General features: G+C 35.6%; 1 protein-coding gene across 4 annotated transcripts in view; it reads right to left on the bottom strand.

Moving 5' to 3' along the window:
* Positions 1-931: 931 nt before the first annotated feature.
* Positions 932-18,252, bottom strand: part of Rae1 (ribonucleic acid export 1) — a 70,214-nt gene continuing 52,893 nt past the window's right edge. For all 4 annotated transcript variants that reach the window (XM_090371455.1, XM_090371454.1, XM_090371457.1 and 1 more), the window contains exons 7-10: positions 12,767-12,874; positions 10,709-10,885; positions 7,189-7,383; positions 932-1,048 (exon numbers count right to left, since the gene is read on the bottom strand). In XM_090371455.1, coding sequence (XP_090227581.1) covers positions 962-1,048; positions 7,189-7,383; positions 10,709-10,885; positions 12,767-12,874 — 567 coding nt within the window. In that variant the 3' untranslated portion in view covers positions 932-961. The remainder of the gene's footprint in view (positions 1,049-7,188; positions 7,384-10,708; positions 10,886-12,766; positions 12,875-18,252) is intronic.

Here is an 18,252-nt window from a genome sequence, read left to right as displayed (position 1 = left end):
TTTACATTATCATTTAGGTAAACACTGCAATTGTTAATTGTTTAATGAAATCAAAATGTCTTATTTCATACAAAAAAAAAAATCATGCCATTGGTTACTTGTCAAATACAACTTCATTAAACTTTTACAAATTAATTGAATTTTTACTTGAAATTAATTGTTATACGCTGTATTCATGGCATGTTAAAGTCAATTCATAATTTCCGTGTACTGTACACTTAGGTACAACTATGAAACAGAGCATGCAGTAGTTGTGAGAAATGTCTAATCCCCCCAATAACTGATTCTGATGTATGCACTTTTGAATAAAATAAGCTGACCTAAAACTAAGCACTGCTGCTGAAAATGCAGACCAGGATGTATACCACTCTGTACTAAGCTTATCTTACATATACCAAAGTATATGTAAGATAAGCTTAGTACAGAGTGGTGTCAGGTCAACATTTTTGTGAGCAAGTGTGCAAAACATGTAGCATGTATCTGCCATCTACTAAAACTGTTATTAGTTGGGAACAGAGGTGGCAGCACCTACTAAGGCTGGAGTGTGGCTACAAGTAAGGATGTAGTTCCAGAAAATCATGGCTGCCTTTAATTCCATATGTTTACAGTGACAATGAATATGTAAACTCCTGTGGCATCTGTCACGGGCACATTTGAAATAATCTTGGAAAACTTGTGTATGTACCATAATGCAAAGGCTGAGGAAGTCATAAAAACAAGGTCTCTGGTCCATTGGTTGCCTTTGGAATGTACACTTTTCATGGAAATATAGGTTCATTTTAACTTAGTATTGTGTTTTACTATTCACCCAACTGAAGACTGGCCACTTCATATTACACAGTAGATTAACACACACACATTATACTGAAAACTGTTTACTTTTTTTTGAATTTTTAAATGTAATTACATAGTCAATAAAAATTACGGTAATGGCACTATTTTACATATGTTCGTATTATCACTATTTTTTAGCTCTTGGTTTTAGTTCTTCATAGCAAGGATGTAAAAAGATGTAATTCTTCTTCTGGGGGCTATAAAATTCATGACCCTAAAAATAAAATGGCAAAGATTTACTTTTAGTTGCACAGATGATCATTTAACAAAAATTTATTTCTATTATTGATTAGCACTAAGAGCCATTTGTTAATTAACACCATGCTGATGGACATTGAGCACTAGAAGAAACTGACTTTTAGTAGATCCTGTTGAAATCGCCAGCACCTTGCTTGGAGTCATCCTAAAACAACAGTGTTAGGTAACTAAAAGTAACAGGTGCATGCTAGGAGTATAGTAAATAAATTTGATGAAGTTGAAATGCTAGTCGAGACATCAAATGCAGACATTGTTGGGATTTCAGAGATGTGATGTCACTCAGGGATACAGAATTGGAATGGTGATACAATATAGAGCCAGTTTGGTGTGACATAAGTAAGGGGAAAAGCAAAAATGAAAGCAGAAGTGTGTTATAGATGGCCTGATCAGTACAATGAATAACTCATCAGTTTCATTAGTACGGAGAAACAGTGAGCCAATATATCAGAATGCCTTACAATGGGGGATTTTAACTTTCCAGATATTGACTGGAACTTTGGATTTGGTCACTCTGACTAGCAAAGCTTTTTTTGATTTATTGGATGACTGTTTCTGTAGTAGCATGTTAGAGAGGCAAGTGTCTAAGTCCATTTATTGACAAGAGGGAGTAATACTCTTGATCTGATTATTCATGCATTAAAAATCTGTAGATAAAAGAACCACTAGGTGGCAGTGAACATAGTATTGATTTGGGATTTACTTAAAGATATAACTAACATCAAGGGTAAAGGGAAGGGTTTTTGCTTTCTTAAAGGTGATTACAGTGGTCTGAGACAGTTTTTAAATTCTATATAGTGGGGTTAACTGATAACATAAATTCTAAATGGGAAACATTCAAGGAATTAATCAGAGAAGATACTGGGCTTTTCATACCAACTAAGAAATAATTTAAGGTATAAGCCAAATGGATGTCAGATGAATTGATAAAACTCTGAAAAGAAAGTGTATGGGTTACATATAAATTATTGGGCGACACAGAAGCCTATGGTAGATATAAACTAGTCTGTAATCAAGTCACAAAGGAGGTCAAGCAAGCGAAGGCAGATTACAATAAATGTTGGGTGAAAGATGCAAAGACTTCTTTACTTATGTAAACTCTAGAAGGAAGGAGATTAATCAGATTGGTCCACTTGATATTGATGATCCTGCTCAGGTAGTTAACAAACTGAATGAGTATTTTGCATGAATGGGATACCCCAAGTTCCTTTTTAGCCCCCTGTTAGAGCCTCAAGGAGCTAAATGATTTTGTAATAACTGAGAGCATAGTGAAAGAGAAATTAAAGTTAAACATAAAGGTACCTTAAATGGTACCACAAACCCTTAACCATAATTATGAGAGCATCCTTGGATTCGGGGGGAGGTCTCTGCAGACTGATGCTGTGCAAGTGTATCTCCAATTCACAAAGGGTGACAAGTAATTACAGACCTGTTAGTTTAACTTGTTCTGCAGAAAGTAATGGAGTCACTGGTAAAAGAAGTAAATGCAGGATCATCTAGACACAGCTGCAATTATACTTCAAACACAGCATGGATTTGTTAAGGGGAAATCTTATTTGACCAATTTGATTGTTTACCATGTGGTCACAAGAGAACGATGTGCAAAAAAATAATTTTGTTATCATATACTTTGATTTCAGGAAAGATTTTGCTACTATTGTTCAAACTGAAGTGTGGCATTAGGGGCAAGCTGCTGATATGGATACAGGGATGGTTGAGTGGGATAACAGTGGTAATCAATAGACACTGCTCTTTGTGAACTAATGTTATTAGTGGAGCCCCCAGGGTTTGGTTTTGGGCCCATTGTTGTTTCCTATATTCATCAAGGCGTATCAGTTTTAAAGTCTGTTTGCAGATGATACAAAGGTTGGCAGAGTGGTTAACAACAGGATCTAGAAAAGTTGAACAGAGAAATGGCAATTGACCATTGATAAATGTAAAGTACTACATATAGGCAGCAGTAACCTCACAGCAATGCACTAACTGTGTGGTACTACACTCAGGACAGTGGAAAATGAAAAAGCCCTGAGGGTGTGCAGTTGAATATGAAGTTTTCTGAACAATGCAGAGCAGGTCATGGGGTCATTTTAGGAAAGACATGGAGCTGCCGGAAAGAGTACAGAGAAGGGCAACAAGATTGGTGAGTGGAACAAAGGGGCACTCTTACCAAGAAAGGCTTCGGTTCTGCAAATTGCAGAATCTGGAGACTAGGCACTTGCAAAGTGATCTTACTGAAGTGTTTTAAGGATTGAATGTATTGAGCAAGCTCAATACTGATGGGATTCTTGCTCAGACACCCCCCCCACACACACACACACAAAACAAGGAGGCACAAATTCAAATTGAAGCAGGATGGTTGCAGAATATATGCACAGAAGTTTGGCTTTAAAAAAAAAAAAAAAAAAAAAAAAAAAGGTGGTTGATTGTTGGAACAAACTTCCATCTGTTGTGGGAGTTGATAGTTGAATGCACAGAAGAACTACACAAACTATTGAAGGGAATGAATAGGTGAAATGGGAGGTGTTCTTGTTTGGGTTTTTTTTTTTTTTTTGCTGATGCTGTATAAACTTGCTTGCATCATTTGCCACAAGATACATTTTTGAAAAAACGTTTGACAGTAGAAGTGTATAATATAGCATGCACATTTTCTGGTAACAGTTAAGGATAAGTCTATAGAGGCAATTAAATTGTCTTAATCAATTTTAAAACTTATCAATCCAGTATTACATATATACAGTACTTACTAAACTATTACTGTTTAGTAAATACTGCATTAAAACAACAGTTATTAAATAATAAAATTTCATTGAAATAAAACCTACATGAACAACGTTGTTTCATTTTTGATCACTACTTTCACTTGGACGAAAATGGGGAGAGGGCTACATATTAGTTTTTTAAAGAATGAATGCAAGGCAAGTTGCCTAACTTGTCTTCCCCTGCTTCTTTCTTCTAAAATATATAACAAATCATCCAATTTTCTTCTGAATGAGCAGTTTCTTTTGATGTCTGGATCCATGGGGGGGGGGGGGGGGGGGGGAATTCATTTTTGCCAAAACTTCCACTTTTAGTATTTATTTACTTACATTACAGCTAGTAAGAATATATACATATAGGAACTGCATAAAAACTTTTATACACAAAATATATAACAGTAAAAATATGCAATACCCATTCAGACAGCCATACATTGAAATGATGCTAGTGGGTATCACAGCAGTGCATGGGATTTGTGTGATAAGTTTGAATTTTCATGGCATGTAACAGCACAAAATGCAGATAAATATGCATTATAGAAGAATGTGGCATACAAATAAAATGAATTTAGCAGTTGCATGATAAAAAAAAAAAAAAATCTGCACATACCTATTTGAATTCCAACAGTACGGTATAAGGTGTCTAATAACTGGGCCTGGCACATTAGTGAGTTTATCACTAATTATGAAATATTGACTACGAATCACTGGAACTTACTTTATTGGAAGGAGTCTTCTTCCATAATTGGCTTCCTTTTCCAGGAAGCCAATCTTGGCTTCCTGGAAAAGAAAAGCCATCCAGCAATGTGTGTTGCAGCCCTTCTGCTTATGAACAGCTTCTTGCAGTAGAACATGACACTTTGTCTTCATACTGGAAATTCACAAGTTGTGCATGCTTGATGGAGGGGTCTTGCAGCCAACCTCTTCATCTGGTTTCAATGATACAGAATTTCCTAGTCTTCTGCAGTGGTCATGTGCTCCTTTTCATGGGACTGACAGATCAACTCCCACAAATTGACCAAAAGGGAATTTCTCAATAAATATTAGCCTGATCTTTCAGGCTCTCAAAGTCTCACTAGATGGGGGCCAATGCAGTTTATAAGCAGCAAATTGAAACTTTCTTTCATGCTACAAAATGTTTAGCTTTGTCTTCCAAAATTCCTTCAGTGTTAGTCATGCCATAACCACCTGATGTAGCTTCATGGCATTTCCTAAACGCCTTCATGTAGAACCACTTGAAGTTGGCTATCAACTGTTGATCCATAGGCTGGATCAAAGAAGTGTTGACTGACAGGAACATAAATTTGATGAAATCAAATTTTTATTCCACAGAAGCAGCAAGTAGTGGCTAGGTGCCCTTTGCAAAAGCAGCAGCACCTTCAATGCCAGCTTGTTGGCAATCAGGTCCTTCTTCACAGCAAGACCAAAAGTTTTAATTGCCCATTCAAATAAATAGCTGCCCTGATTACTCATGACCCAGTGATCCTCAATTCATCTTTGATAACCTTTTGTTGCCTGAATACCCTGGGATGAGTGATACAAAATTATGGGCTTTAATTTAAAGTCATTGGAACCATTAGCAACAAGGTTAGTTTTTCCTTCATAGGATGCCCTGACAAAGCAGCTTCATCCTTAGTTACTTAGGTTGTCTTTATCTTCCAAAGGGGGCAATCCTCATCCATATTAAAAACTTGGTGAGGAAAATGGCCTTCCTCAACTCAGGTAACATAGCCTTGAATTTGTCTGTTCTCTTTACCTGCACTTGCAGCTTTACCATGTTTAGCAACACTTAACTTCAACCTCCCTCTAAAATTTTAAAACCATCCCTCACTGGCTCTGAAGCACTTTGAGTGGTTCTGGATATGACTCCATCACTTACAAGGCCAAAAGTAACACCCAGATGTTACTGTAATGCATTGTTAATCAATTGCATGGGTTCCTACAAAAAAGTTTATCATAAACCAAAATATCACAAAGGGACTGATAAGGTACATTCAAAATAGTACCCAGAAATCTATAAATATGCATGTTTCTGAATGATATACAATGGACTGGGCACTAAGTGTTTGAGTTGGAATGAATGATATATACAGTAAACCTCCGCTATTTAATATAAAATGAAACCTAAAAAAAAATGTGAATTTTAAAGCGCCGTGAACATTTTCTGCCATGAAAAAACATGGGCGTGGATAAAATTATCTTTCCCAGTCAAAACAGTGCTCAGTGGGTGGGGGGAGAGGGATAACAAAATCGCGAGCGTGGATGTTTCTCGCTAATCCTTGTTCAGTATGTGTTATGACTTGTCATGGAAGGTTTTGTCGTTTGCTTTTAATTTATATGCTTATAAATTGAATAAATTTATCAATTTATAAATTGATATGCTTACAAAAGTGATAAATCTACCATTTTGCAGTGAAAAACAGACTTTTTCGAGTGTGTTAACGGAAGAAAGTGACTTTATTGTGGACAAGTTCTTTCTAACCCGTACAAAAATATGGCTACGAATAACAAGGGAAATGTGAAAAGATCAAAGAAGGTGATGACATTAGTGAATAAAATTGAGTTATTAGACAAAATTTCTAATGGTGAAAGTGTCTCCTCAGTGGAAAAACATTATAAAATCAATGAGTCAACGGTACAGTCAATCAAAAAATCGGAAGGAAAAATCCGCCGTAGTGTCCGCGAAAACGCGCTAATTGCTTCAAAAATTTGCTCTGTAACTCGTGATGTTAAAATAGAAAAAATGGAAAAGGCTTTAAATCTGTGGATAGAAGACCAAAATAAAATTCTGTTAAGTTCACTCATCATTCGTGAAAAGGCGAAACTCCTTTATCAACACTTTAGCGAAACTGGTGATAGCACTGGCGGGATAAGTTTTTTAGCTAGCAAAGGTGCTGGTTTGAAAGATTTATTTGAAATTTCTAATAAATATCACATTTAATATTAAATTGTTTCTTATTTTCATTTCGATGGCATATGCTTGCATTTCACTATGTACATAGTCATATTATGAAGGTACATATAATACAGACATAGACAAAGTTTTAGACTAGTTTTTCTTATACATTTCATACTTTGGAACGGAACCCCTTTATTACTATGGGAGCCATAACTCAGTATTCGCGTTTTCGGTATTCGTGGAATTTCTCAGGAATGTAACCCACGCTATTCGCGGGGGTTTACTGTATACTTGGTTTGATGTCATTGTCATAACTCTAGATCATGATTGACAACCACTGTTCTAGCCTTATGGGCATACTATATATATATATATATATATATATATACTAACTACTATGTCTATGGGAAACAGGAATGATTTGAAAAAGATAAAATTAATTACTTTGGACCAATCATAGCTGACTGAATAGGCAAATATTTCTCCTCTTGCATTGAAGCAACATCTGGTGATTGCTTGTTCCATCTGCTCTGAAGTTTTCAGTTTTGTACGAGCATCTTTATCCCAAAAGCTAAACCTTCCATCTGAGCCAACTGTAGCAAGAGTACCATGTGTGGGATGAAAGGCTATATCATTCACCTGAAAAGAAGATAAACAATTGTGTGTTATCCTACTCCCATGATTAATTAAAATGGATTGTTAACATATCAGGAATTCCTATAAATTCTGTCTACCCTTTGTAAAAGAGATCTTTTAAATGTATACAATGAATATATGTCCAAACCTAATTCAGTTAAATATTTATTAAAATTTTCAGTTTAGCAGGGTGAAGGCATGTAATAAAACTAAAAATTCCTGCATGTAGGTAAGTTATTTTTGTTTGGCATAGCTATTCATAAATAATATATACACTTTATTAACCATAACAAGGTTTACTCTTGCCAAGCACCTAGCTTGTTGGCATCCACAGTTCACCTATATCCAGCAAGTAACTGCAAAATTGTCCATATAATTTTCTTGCACTAGTGAAACTACCAATGGTTTGAAATGGTATAGCATGAACTGAAAATGTAGAGAGAAAAGCAGTAAAAACAAAATTAGAAGATACTAGAGTGACATTTACTGGAAGTATTTTCTTAGCAACTCTGCAGCAACCTGCTTGGAAAAGGTACTAGTCATTTAAAGGTGAAAATGGTATAGTCAGCTGTGTATTTATTGTCAGTAGAAATACATAAAGAGATGCACAGAAGCCACTCACAATGAAATTTATTAATTGACTAAACTCCACAGATATGCTAACTTCCCTATCATAGATATGAGTACAATTGCTTTTAGAAATGTGTAACATTATGGCAGACTTGATGAGAACTGATTTGCCTTCACATGGATCACCAAGAGAATATGCATTCAATTAAGCAGTCATTTCTCTTGCACATTTAACACCAATTTTCAAATGGCTTCTTTAGAAAGCATATACTTCATGAACCTCATAAGCAAACTTTGAATAAAGCATGCTTTTGTAGAAGGGAGAACTGAAAAGTTTGTAATCCAACCAGCTACATTATTATTATTATTATTTTTTTTTTTTTCTAGTCCTTGGCCAAGAAAGCCAGCTTATATAGCATTAGCAAAAAAAAAAAAAACACTTCCCATTTCACCCATCCATTCACTTCAAAAGTTTGTCTAATTCAGCCTTTAATTGGTTTAAGCTGTCAACTTCCACAACAACGGCTTCTCACATCTGTGCACACTTATTCCAGTGATACTGCAACTGCAGTTATCCTCTCTTTCATGATTTCAACTCTGACTGGAATCTCCTTGGCTCTAAAAAATTATTGCAGAACAAGAGCATGGCATCATTGTGTATGTAGCAATGGGCAATCTGTGCTACTTAGCATATCAATCTCATTGTGAAGGCACTTCACCATAAATTGCCCTAATATTGCATTACTACAAAAAACCTTCTCCAATGGAGAAGTATAATGCTATTTATTTAAAGTGCATGCCGCTACCCAGTAAAGGTTTGAATCCTGACTGGGGTCTTCTCTGTGCATAGGCAGGCACTGAAATCTGAACCTATTAACAAGAAATACCACAATACACAGACATTAGCATACAATGCAAGAAAGCAAGCTTATACAGCATCAGCCAAAAAAAAAAAAAAAACACCTTTCCATTTCACCCATCCATTCATCTAGTTCTGCCTTTAATTTATTTAAGCTGTTAAATTCTACAACAGATGGAAGTTTGTTCCAGCAATCAACCACACGCTGGCTAATGGCAAACTTCCACACGTGTTTTATAGCTCTTGCAGCTTATGTTTATTTTACCTGCTGTACTATCTCACATACTGTGGATTTATGTTGTCACTGGGTTGTTCAGGTCTTCACAGTGCCTACCCACCCGCCAGAGACCTCCATCACAATGAAAACCATAGTCTGGGTAGTGGCATACACTTTAAATAGTAATATACTTCTCCTTTGAAGAAGTGCTTTTTATTTAGAATAGTACAATACCACGGCAAATTGTGGGGGAAGTATCCTTCACAATATTAGATCGATGCATTAATAATTGATGTACACAACGAAGATGAGCCATAGTTGTATAATAATGTTTTATAGCTCTCATCACTTTTTCCTTAAATTACTTGAATTTTCTTTTAGAGTTATATACTCCTGTTAGTTTACCCTGGAAAAACTTAGTCCAATATTATTCCTTTGGAATCCTAAAAGACTGCTGCCATCCTGCTGCGTGTGCTATGCACACGCAGCATGATGTTTCTGTTTCTGTATTTAGGGAGCTCACATTTCCATTGTTGTATTGCTGCTTTAATCCAAATTGACAGTGGGGGATCCATGACTCCATCCATGGTTACAAATCTTGCCAAATATATTCCAGATATTCATAATGTACCAATAATTCTGAGGAAGCCGTGCATCAACCATGTTTAAGATCAGGGTGTCAGAAACCTTTAAACCCCCCCCCATCAATGTTTTGAACCTGTTCACACAGATCCTATAGCTAGCACTATTTCATGGATTTGCTAATCAATGATCTGCCATAATATCACAGATTGCATAGCTGTTTTCTTAATTAGCTATAAGTAGTCATCCACTGTGAGAGCCTTTCCCCCCCCCCCTCTCTCTCTCAGTTCTGCTATTTTTTTATCATAACATATGATGGAGCAGATGTACCATATCATCATGTAATTCTTTTATTATCAAACCCTTCTGAAGCTAACTTACAGTGGCACTATGTTCAAATTTTCTATTATCTGGGAAGGAAAAAAAAAAAAAAAAAAAAACACACCCCACTAATCCGTGGATTTCTGAGCTATGAAGCTATATTAACTTTTCACCGAAGAAAAATGTTAATTAAAAAGAAATATTCAGATTTTTTATGATTTTCCACATGTATTTTGAGACATTCTTTGATATTATGCCAAACCATACTTATATACCGTGCATTTGATTATCAAATAACATTAAAAGTACCATGGGGATTAGATAAACAAAAGTTTGAGTTTCCATATTATTTAAAAAAAAAATGTTGAACTATTATATAAATTACAGTTTTTAGTTAGGGCTTCAGTTCTTTAAATGGCATGGGTAATAAATAATATTTACTATAACAGCTCAAATTCCAAGAAACTTTCTATCTATATATATGGGGCGCCTCCGTAGCCAGGTGGGAAGGAGCAGCAGTGCATAGCACACGCTTCTTGATTAGACCGGGGTTCGAGCCCGTGACCACCAAATACGGAAAGGTCAGGGAATGACCACCGCATATCCTGGAGCAATATGGCCTTAGTTGCTAATGCTCCTAAAAGCCAAATAACAAACAAACAAACATATCTATATATACATAACTATATATTCCCTCCCCCCAATATATATATAAAACTGTAGGTTAGAATTGACATTTATATTATATATATCAAAGGACATAAGACCCAGATACTTACTGCATAAATATCTTGATATCCATTAGTGGTTCCATTTGATCTGTGACATTTAAAAGTGAAGTTATCTTTAGGATTTTGTGGATTAACATACTGAATAGCCACTCTACCTTCAACACTTCCCAAAGCAAATCCACTGGGAGATCCTTTTTTGTCTACAAAAATGCATACACAGCGATGCTAAAAAAAGAGAATGTTTATTTTAAAGAAAAAGTAGAATATCTTATTTATGGTACAAGCAAGTTTTTTTTTTTTATATTTGAAGATAACTATGGCCTCAAACTCTTACTACATAAAATTATGGGTTAGTCTTTTTAAATTTGAAATACTCAAAGATATTTGTTCTATTATAAATCTGTTACATATCACTATTTTCTGCTTTTCATGCTTTGTTGCCAAATTTCATCTAAAACAAAAGTAATTTCACCATAATTTACATAAAAATCTTAAGATCCACAATCTCAGTTGTTTTTCTAAATGTTATTTTACTATTGCAAATATATTCACTCAACTCTTAAATATCACATGACTAAGACCATTCATATAGGGCATGTTAGGATTCATTTCAAACAACAGTCAACCTGCACATGAGTTCTAATCAATATTTTCAGATACGTGATGCCATCTCTACTAAATTAAGACATTGCAAGGAATCGCAAAAAATAAAACCAAAACTGTTCAGAGCAAGTCGTTCAAAGGTAAAAGGCTCCTGTCTTGGCATGGGCATTTATAAAATCCAAATGTTTTCTCAGACAACTAAAAATGCAACTGGAATATCTTATGAATTTTGATATCCATAAGATATTCCCATTACAAGTACTGATTATTAAGGAGTAGGAGACATGTTAGCACCAAGTTTAAATCCTGATCTCTTAAACTCTGACACAATACATTATAAAGAAGGAAAAAAATTAACCATCAGCATTAGAGGAATGTTTACTTATCAGAGATGTTGGCAGGAAATCAATGGAACTGACATCTAGGCTGGTGAAGGCCAATTGGATATCAGTGTTCAATTGCCTTTGACAGCCTAGATGTAAATACTTTAATTAATATGCTTGAAAATGACTACAGTATCAGTGTAAATATTCTTCAATTTCTACAATCATTCCTAAGGTGTAGATCAATAATTTCCACACAGCAAACAGATCATTAAATAGAAAAATAACTACAGAAGTTCCACAAGGCAGGGTCCTGTCAGGTCTACTGTTCCCAGCTAAATCACTGATGTGATATTTATGTATATGCAGATGATATTAAGCTCCTTATACCTTTACTCTAATCAAAGAATCCTGGAAATGCAGTGGCCCAAATCAACCAGAAGCTTGATGATTTGGCTGAATATTTAAAAAGGTTTAACCTCCTCCTGAATATGAATAAAACTGTGATGATGAAGCTCTTTACCTAATTCTACTGAAACAATCACGAGGAACCAAAATAATTCCTACAGTTAGGAGCCATAAAGACTTAGGTGTAGTATTTGATGCAGGGTTGAGCTTATCCAACACATATGCTTCTTAAGAAAATCAAGTCTGTACTGGCTAATCCAACTAGCACCCTATATGTTAAAGAGCCGGTTTGGTTTCGTAGTTGTTGGCGCATCGGCTTCTGTGGCCATATTGCACCTCCCAAGGTTTTTTTTGCAGTACTTTGATCCATGCCCGAGGCGGGATTCGAACCCGCGACCTTTGGGTTGCCAGGCAGGCACTTTACCCACCTGGCTAGCCCGGTCGGCGTTAAAGAGCCAAAAACCAGTGTCTTAAAACAGTTGTCTATCCATCACTATTATATGCTGAAGGGGGGTATAGGCTTCTACTACCCCAACCAAAATGAAACCAATTTCTGCTGATAAATACTGGATGTCGAAAAGGACAAGTACCACTCTTCTGTGTTGTCTACTTTTTTTGTCCTCTATAAGGAAAAAATGAATTAAGTAAATTGCTGAAAAGCAAGTTAAGGCTTAATAGGAATAGCTCAAGTCTATTAATTAATGAAATTGTAAATATTAAATAAGCATTAAATTACACCCAGAATAAATTATTATAATCTAAAACAACATACCTGATATTTCAATGGTGATTCAATTTTTTTAAATTCTTGTGGTTGCCCTTCAAGCTGATAAACAATAATGCCCCTGCCTGCTGTACCAACAACTGCCATTGGATAGACCTTATAAAGAAAAGAAACATTTTACAGTAATATGTATATTGAGACCTAATTTCATTAAAATCACACCAATAGAAATCTAGCAATTATTATTTTTTTTATATATATATATCACATAAGCTATCGATATAGTGTATACTGTAGCTGAAGCAGTAGATATTAAGTCAGTTTTTTTCCCCATTTTTTGTTTGCTAAAATATGTAAATCATGAATTATTACTATTTGTTTATTAATTACAGCCGAAATGTTAAATTTGCATTTAAATTATTAACAAACAGGAAAAGTAAGGAGACTGCATTGAGTATATATACTACAATTTTTAATTTATTAAATTACAGAGCCTGACATGTTTCACATGCTGTTGATTATACAAGATGTGGCAATAAAGTTCCCAGATTGGTGCAATAAAAAGAACACAAAGTGAAGAAGCTCAAAAATAGTTTTGTTTTTATTCAAAGTAATCACCACCTGATTGAATGCATTTATTACACCATTTTAAAAGTTTCTGAAAAGAGTCAGTGAAGGTTTCCAAAGAGATGATGTTCAGTTCAGAGGTTATGTTTCTCATTATGTCCTCAACATCCCAAACTCTTCTTCTTCTGAGGGCAGTTTTCACCTGGGGGAAAGAGGAAGAAGTCTGCTAGTACTACATCAGAAGAGAAGAATGGATGGTGGATCTGTACAATGGCATGTTTGGTCAGAAATGGCTTCACAAGTGCAGAATGGGCAGGAGCACTGTCACGCAACAAGCACCAGCTGCTTTTCTCTCAAAATTGTGGCTTCACCTGGGAAATGCACTTCAATGGTCTTTTGAAGCAACTGTATATAGAACACAGCACTGACTCTCTCTCTTCAGGTACAAATTCCTTGTGAATAACACCCTGTTTGTTGAAAAAATGATCAGCATCATCTTAATTCTGGACTTCTGTAAACAAAACTTTTTGGGCCTTGGTGATGGATTTTGAAGTCCATTACATGCTCTGATACTTTGTCTCTGGGTTCTACTGAAACACCCAATGCTCATCTCCCACAACAGTCAAGGAAATTAGGACTACCTTGAGAAGTCTTTGCATGATGACACTCTTCATTGTTTCTGCTCATCTGAGGTTGTGCAGCACAAATTTTGAACATTCCTTTCTTTTCCCTAAATCTTCATGCAGAATTTGATGAATCGCCTCCTTATTCATATCCAACTCGTCAGCCATCATTCTGAGAGTCAAACAATGATCTTTTACAACTCTGTCTTAATTTCCTTCAAGCAGATAAAGGACACCTACTTCTTGCATCATCTCAAACATCCTCATTTCCATCTTTGAACTGCTTATACCATTCAAACAAACTGGTACAATTAATGTTTCATCACCATAATTTTTTTTAAAGCAATATTTGATATTCATTTGTTGCTTCATTTCAAAATCATGACACAGAAGGTTAAACAAGTATGAAATGACTACTAATGAAACTGGCTGTTACTTGCAAAGTGTCAAACTACTGGACAATCTCTACATGACCATCTTAGTTAGATTAGTTGGAGGAAGTTTGAACTACAACATAACACTTCCATTTATTTTAAAAACCATCAAACGTGACCACAAAAGCATTAGTCCAGGAACTTTACTGCCACATCTCTTAAAATATAAAAAAATGTGGAGCATTTTAGGCGGTATGTGTAGTTGAAGTGAAAACAAATACTTTTAACCTAATTATTTTTTAATTATTATTTAATTTTAATGTATATAAAAATTCCTGATATACAGAAATTTTGCTAGCAGGGAAAAGGAGGTGATTGTCCCTCTGTATAAGGCAATGGTCAGGCACGCCTTGAGTACTGCGTACAGGTCTGGTGGCCTCATTTTAGGAAAGGATGTAGATTTGCTTGAGCGTGTACAGAGAGGGGCAACAAGATTGGTGAGGGGAATGAAGGGATCCTAATTATTAGTTAATAATTAACTGGTAACAAAATAATTATTTGCTTTTCACTTCTATTAATCACAGAAAAAGAAAAAATTCGGCTAATTTAAGAAATAAAAAATCTAAGTCACCTGAAATGGAACACACAGCATGCACAATGGAAAATTACCACCTTAGCATCAAAGTGAAAAAAAAAAAAAGGTTTCCTCAGCACTTATATCATTTTAATTATATACAATATCAAATATATTTGAGAAGAGATAAAAGTTAATCTCCTCTTAAAGGCTTGGAAGATGTTGGCTCTGAATGTAGTATATCCCCTCAGGGACAATGTCCATTGTTGCAAAAGCTGGATTTATCTGCCTTGTACTGGGAGTAGGACTGTTCACCTGCTTTTCTCTCTTTTTTTTTTTTTTTTTTGGCAGAGAACTATGGCCTCCTGAGATTCGGGTGTAGGGGTTTTTTGTTTCTTGTGGAAGATAGTTAACTATGCAGGGATGGAAACACTGTTTCAGCTGAATGTGTTTTATGTGATAAGCTTCCAAACAGTCTTCTGTGGAGCATAGAAATTTTGGATTTGGAGATGCTATGAAAGCAGTGATCCTCCATAATTATGTGGTGCACTACATCACTTTGAATATTCTCTTTTAGTGGTTTACATATTCTTCTAATTTTGCTTTTTAATTTGCGGCCTGTCCTACATAATGTTTCCTACAATTACAGTCCAGGTTGTAAGCAATATCTCTCATTTGTTAGGTTGCATTTCTTAGGTAACACTAAGCAGAACAGCTATCTCTGTCTGGTAGGGAATTGGGCTGGGCTGATACTGCCATACAGAACCGGGTTAAAGTTATCAACAGAATGAAATATTATTCTGTCAATTAACTTCAACTGGTACTGATTCCAAATGAGGACCATTTTTAATCCTATTTCACTTTGTTGAAAGAACACGCTCTTAAGGACTCTTCGAGTCATAACTTGAATGATTCCTCTTTTGACAGATGATTGAAATATTTGAAAACTGATGTCTTTTTGTTTCCTAAAAATGCAAGTGCCAAGCTGATTGTAAAAAATATTAACCCTGATGTTCAGGAAAAGAAGTTCTTTTATTTTCTGTCAATCAAGAATGTATTGCTATCAAAGTTGTTGATGTGATTATGAAAAGCCTCTAGTTCACCCTCACTATGGTTCTTTATAACAAAAGAATAAAATAAATAAATAAAAAAATCAAAATATTCCAGACCACTAGAGATTGGGGGAGGGAAGAATTCCTGTGTTCCAGCTGGGTCATGAACAAATCTGCTAACAACGGAGAAAGTGAAATTTTCTGTACTGAATCCTTTTTTAGAATACAGATCTGATTTCCAAGGGAAAAATAGGGGGCTTGAGATTAATATCATTAATCTCCACAATAGAAGGGCTAAAATTGCTTTACGAAGGTCTTTGGTGAACACAGAAGCTCACCAATGTCCTCTTCATATAATTGTATGTGACTGACTTTATTTTAAAACATCTACAGCTATAATGTTATTATATTACACGAACAAGAGTTCTTCGTGATTAAAATGGACAGCAACCAAAGAGAGAAGATGACCAAGACCTAACCTTGATGTTGTTTTTCACTGTTTGCCAACCTAGCAAGGAACTGTTTAGCTTTTTAAACTTAGATTGACCTATTTTGCTCTCGCTCTCTCATCAGTTAATTTCAATTCATATTCTGAATATAATACTATCAATGAATATATACATCTAATGAAGTGGTACATCAACTTCAAATTCCCATCAAAGTAATGCAATTACTGACCCAATACATATTGCCAATATATTTGCTGATCAATTTGATTTAAAAGAAAAGGCAAAAGATTGCATGACAAAAATTGTAGCTTCAGAATATCTGGTGAACAAAGAGGATATACCCAGTAATCTTCATATCACAAGAGAAGACACAGATCAGGCACTTAGGAAACTAGATTAGTATTGAATATATCCTAAGTATTCAAAACAAGTAATAACACTTTCTATCCACAAGAAGGGTACTAAAAATCTCCCAAAATATACAGACCTATATCACCCTGAATTCTCTAGCTAAAATATTTGACACAATAATTCATAAATATTTATGAATATCATAATAATATCAAATGAATTAATTTTAATGTATATAAAAATTCCTGATATACAGAAATTTTGCTAGCAGGGAAAAGGAGGTGATTGTCCCTCTGTATAAGGCAATGGTCAGGCACGCCTTGAGTACTGCGTACAGGTCTGGTGGCCTCATTTTAGGAAAGGATGTAGATTTGCTTGAGCGTGTACAGAGAGGGGCAACAAGATTGGTGAGGGGAATGAAGGGATCCTCTTATCAAGAGAGGCTTAAGTTCTGCAAATTGCAGTGGCTGGAGACTAGGCGCCTGCAAGGTGATCTGATCGAGGTGTATAAGGTCTTGAATGGGTTGTGCACGCTGAATTCTGATGGGATTCTTCCACTTGTTCAGATTACGAACCTAAGGGGGCATAAATTCAAATTGAGGAAAGACAGCTGTAGAATAGATGTGCAGAAATTTGGCCTTAGCCAGTGGGTGGTTAATTGCTGGAACAAACTTCCATTTGTCGTGGAAGTTGATAGGTTAAATAAATTTAAGGAGGAACTGGACAAACATTTAGAGGGAATGGTTGTTTTTTTTTTTTTTTGGATGATGCTACATAAGCTCATAACGCTTCCTTTCTTGCATCACCAGCCACTATTACCTTTCTCGGTATTTAAGTTTTCATCGCAGAACAGCAATACATGTTTGTCAGGGGAAGATCCATCGTTTTTTTTTTTTGTTAGTTGTTAGTGCATCAGCTTCTGTGGCCATAATGCACCTCCCAAAGTTTTTCTGCATTTACTCTGATCCAAGCCCGAGGCGGGATTCGAACCCACGACCTTTGGGTTGCCAGGCAGGTGCTTTACCCACCTGGCTAGCCCGGTCAGCAAGATCCGTTGTGACCCATCTTTCAGCAGTTTGTGACAGAAGCCATTGATCTTAACTTTCAGACTGATGCTATGTACACAGACTCTCTAAGGTCTTTGACTTGGTATCCCATGACCTTTCAAGGATGGCTAATTGATTAGCTTACCGACAGATGTCACAGAGCAGCATATAACAGAGTGCTATTCGAAGTGTACATTCTTGAGAGACAAATTCCACAAAGACCAGCTTTAGGGCCCTTGCTCTTCACAATATTTACGAATGATCTTCCTTTGGGCATCACTGATAACCTTCAGCAATTGTAAATGAATTTAAGCTGGGCAGTTGCCAAGGTTCTTAATATAACTCATCCATATGTAAAACAGTGACTTACCAAAACAACAGAAGATAGAAATTATCAAATATGATTATACAATAACTGACTCCACAATCAGATCTCAAACTGTAAGAGACTTGGCACAAACTGTACATCCAGTGAACACATCAACACAATTGTTGGAA

This window comes from Mastigoproctus giganteus, chromosome 4, assembly GCF_048544385.1.
Source record: "Mastigoproctus giganteus isolate SK-2022 chromosome 4, ASM4854438v1, whole genome shotgun sequence".
NCBI lineage: Eukaryota > Metazoa > Arthropoda > Arachnida > Uropygi > Thelyphonidae > Mastigoproctus > Mastigoproctus giganteus.
This window is presented reverse-complemented; position numbering and strand designations above follow the sequence as displayed.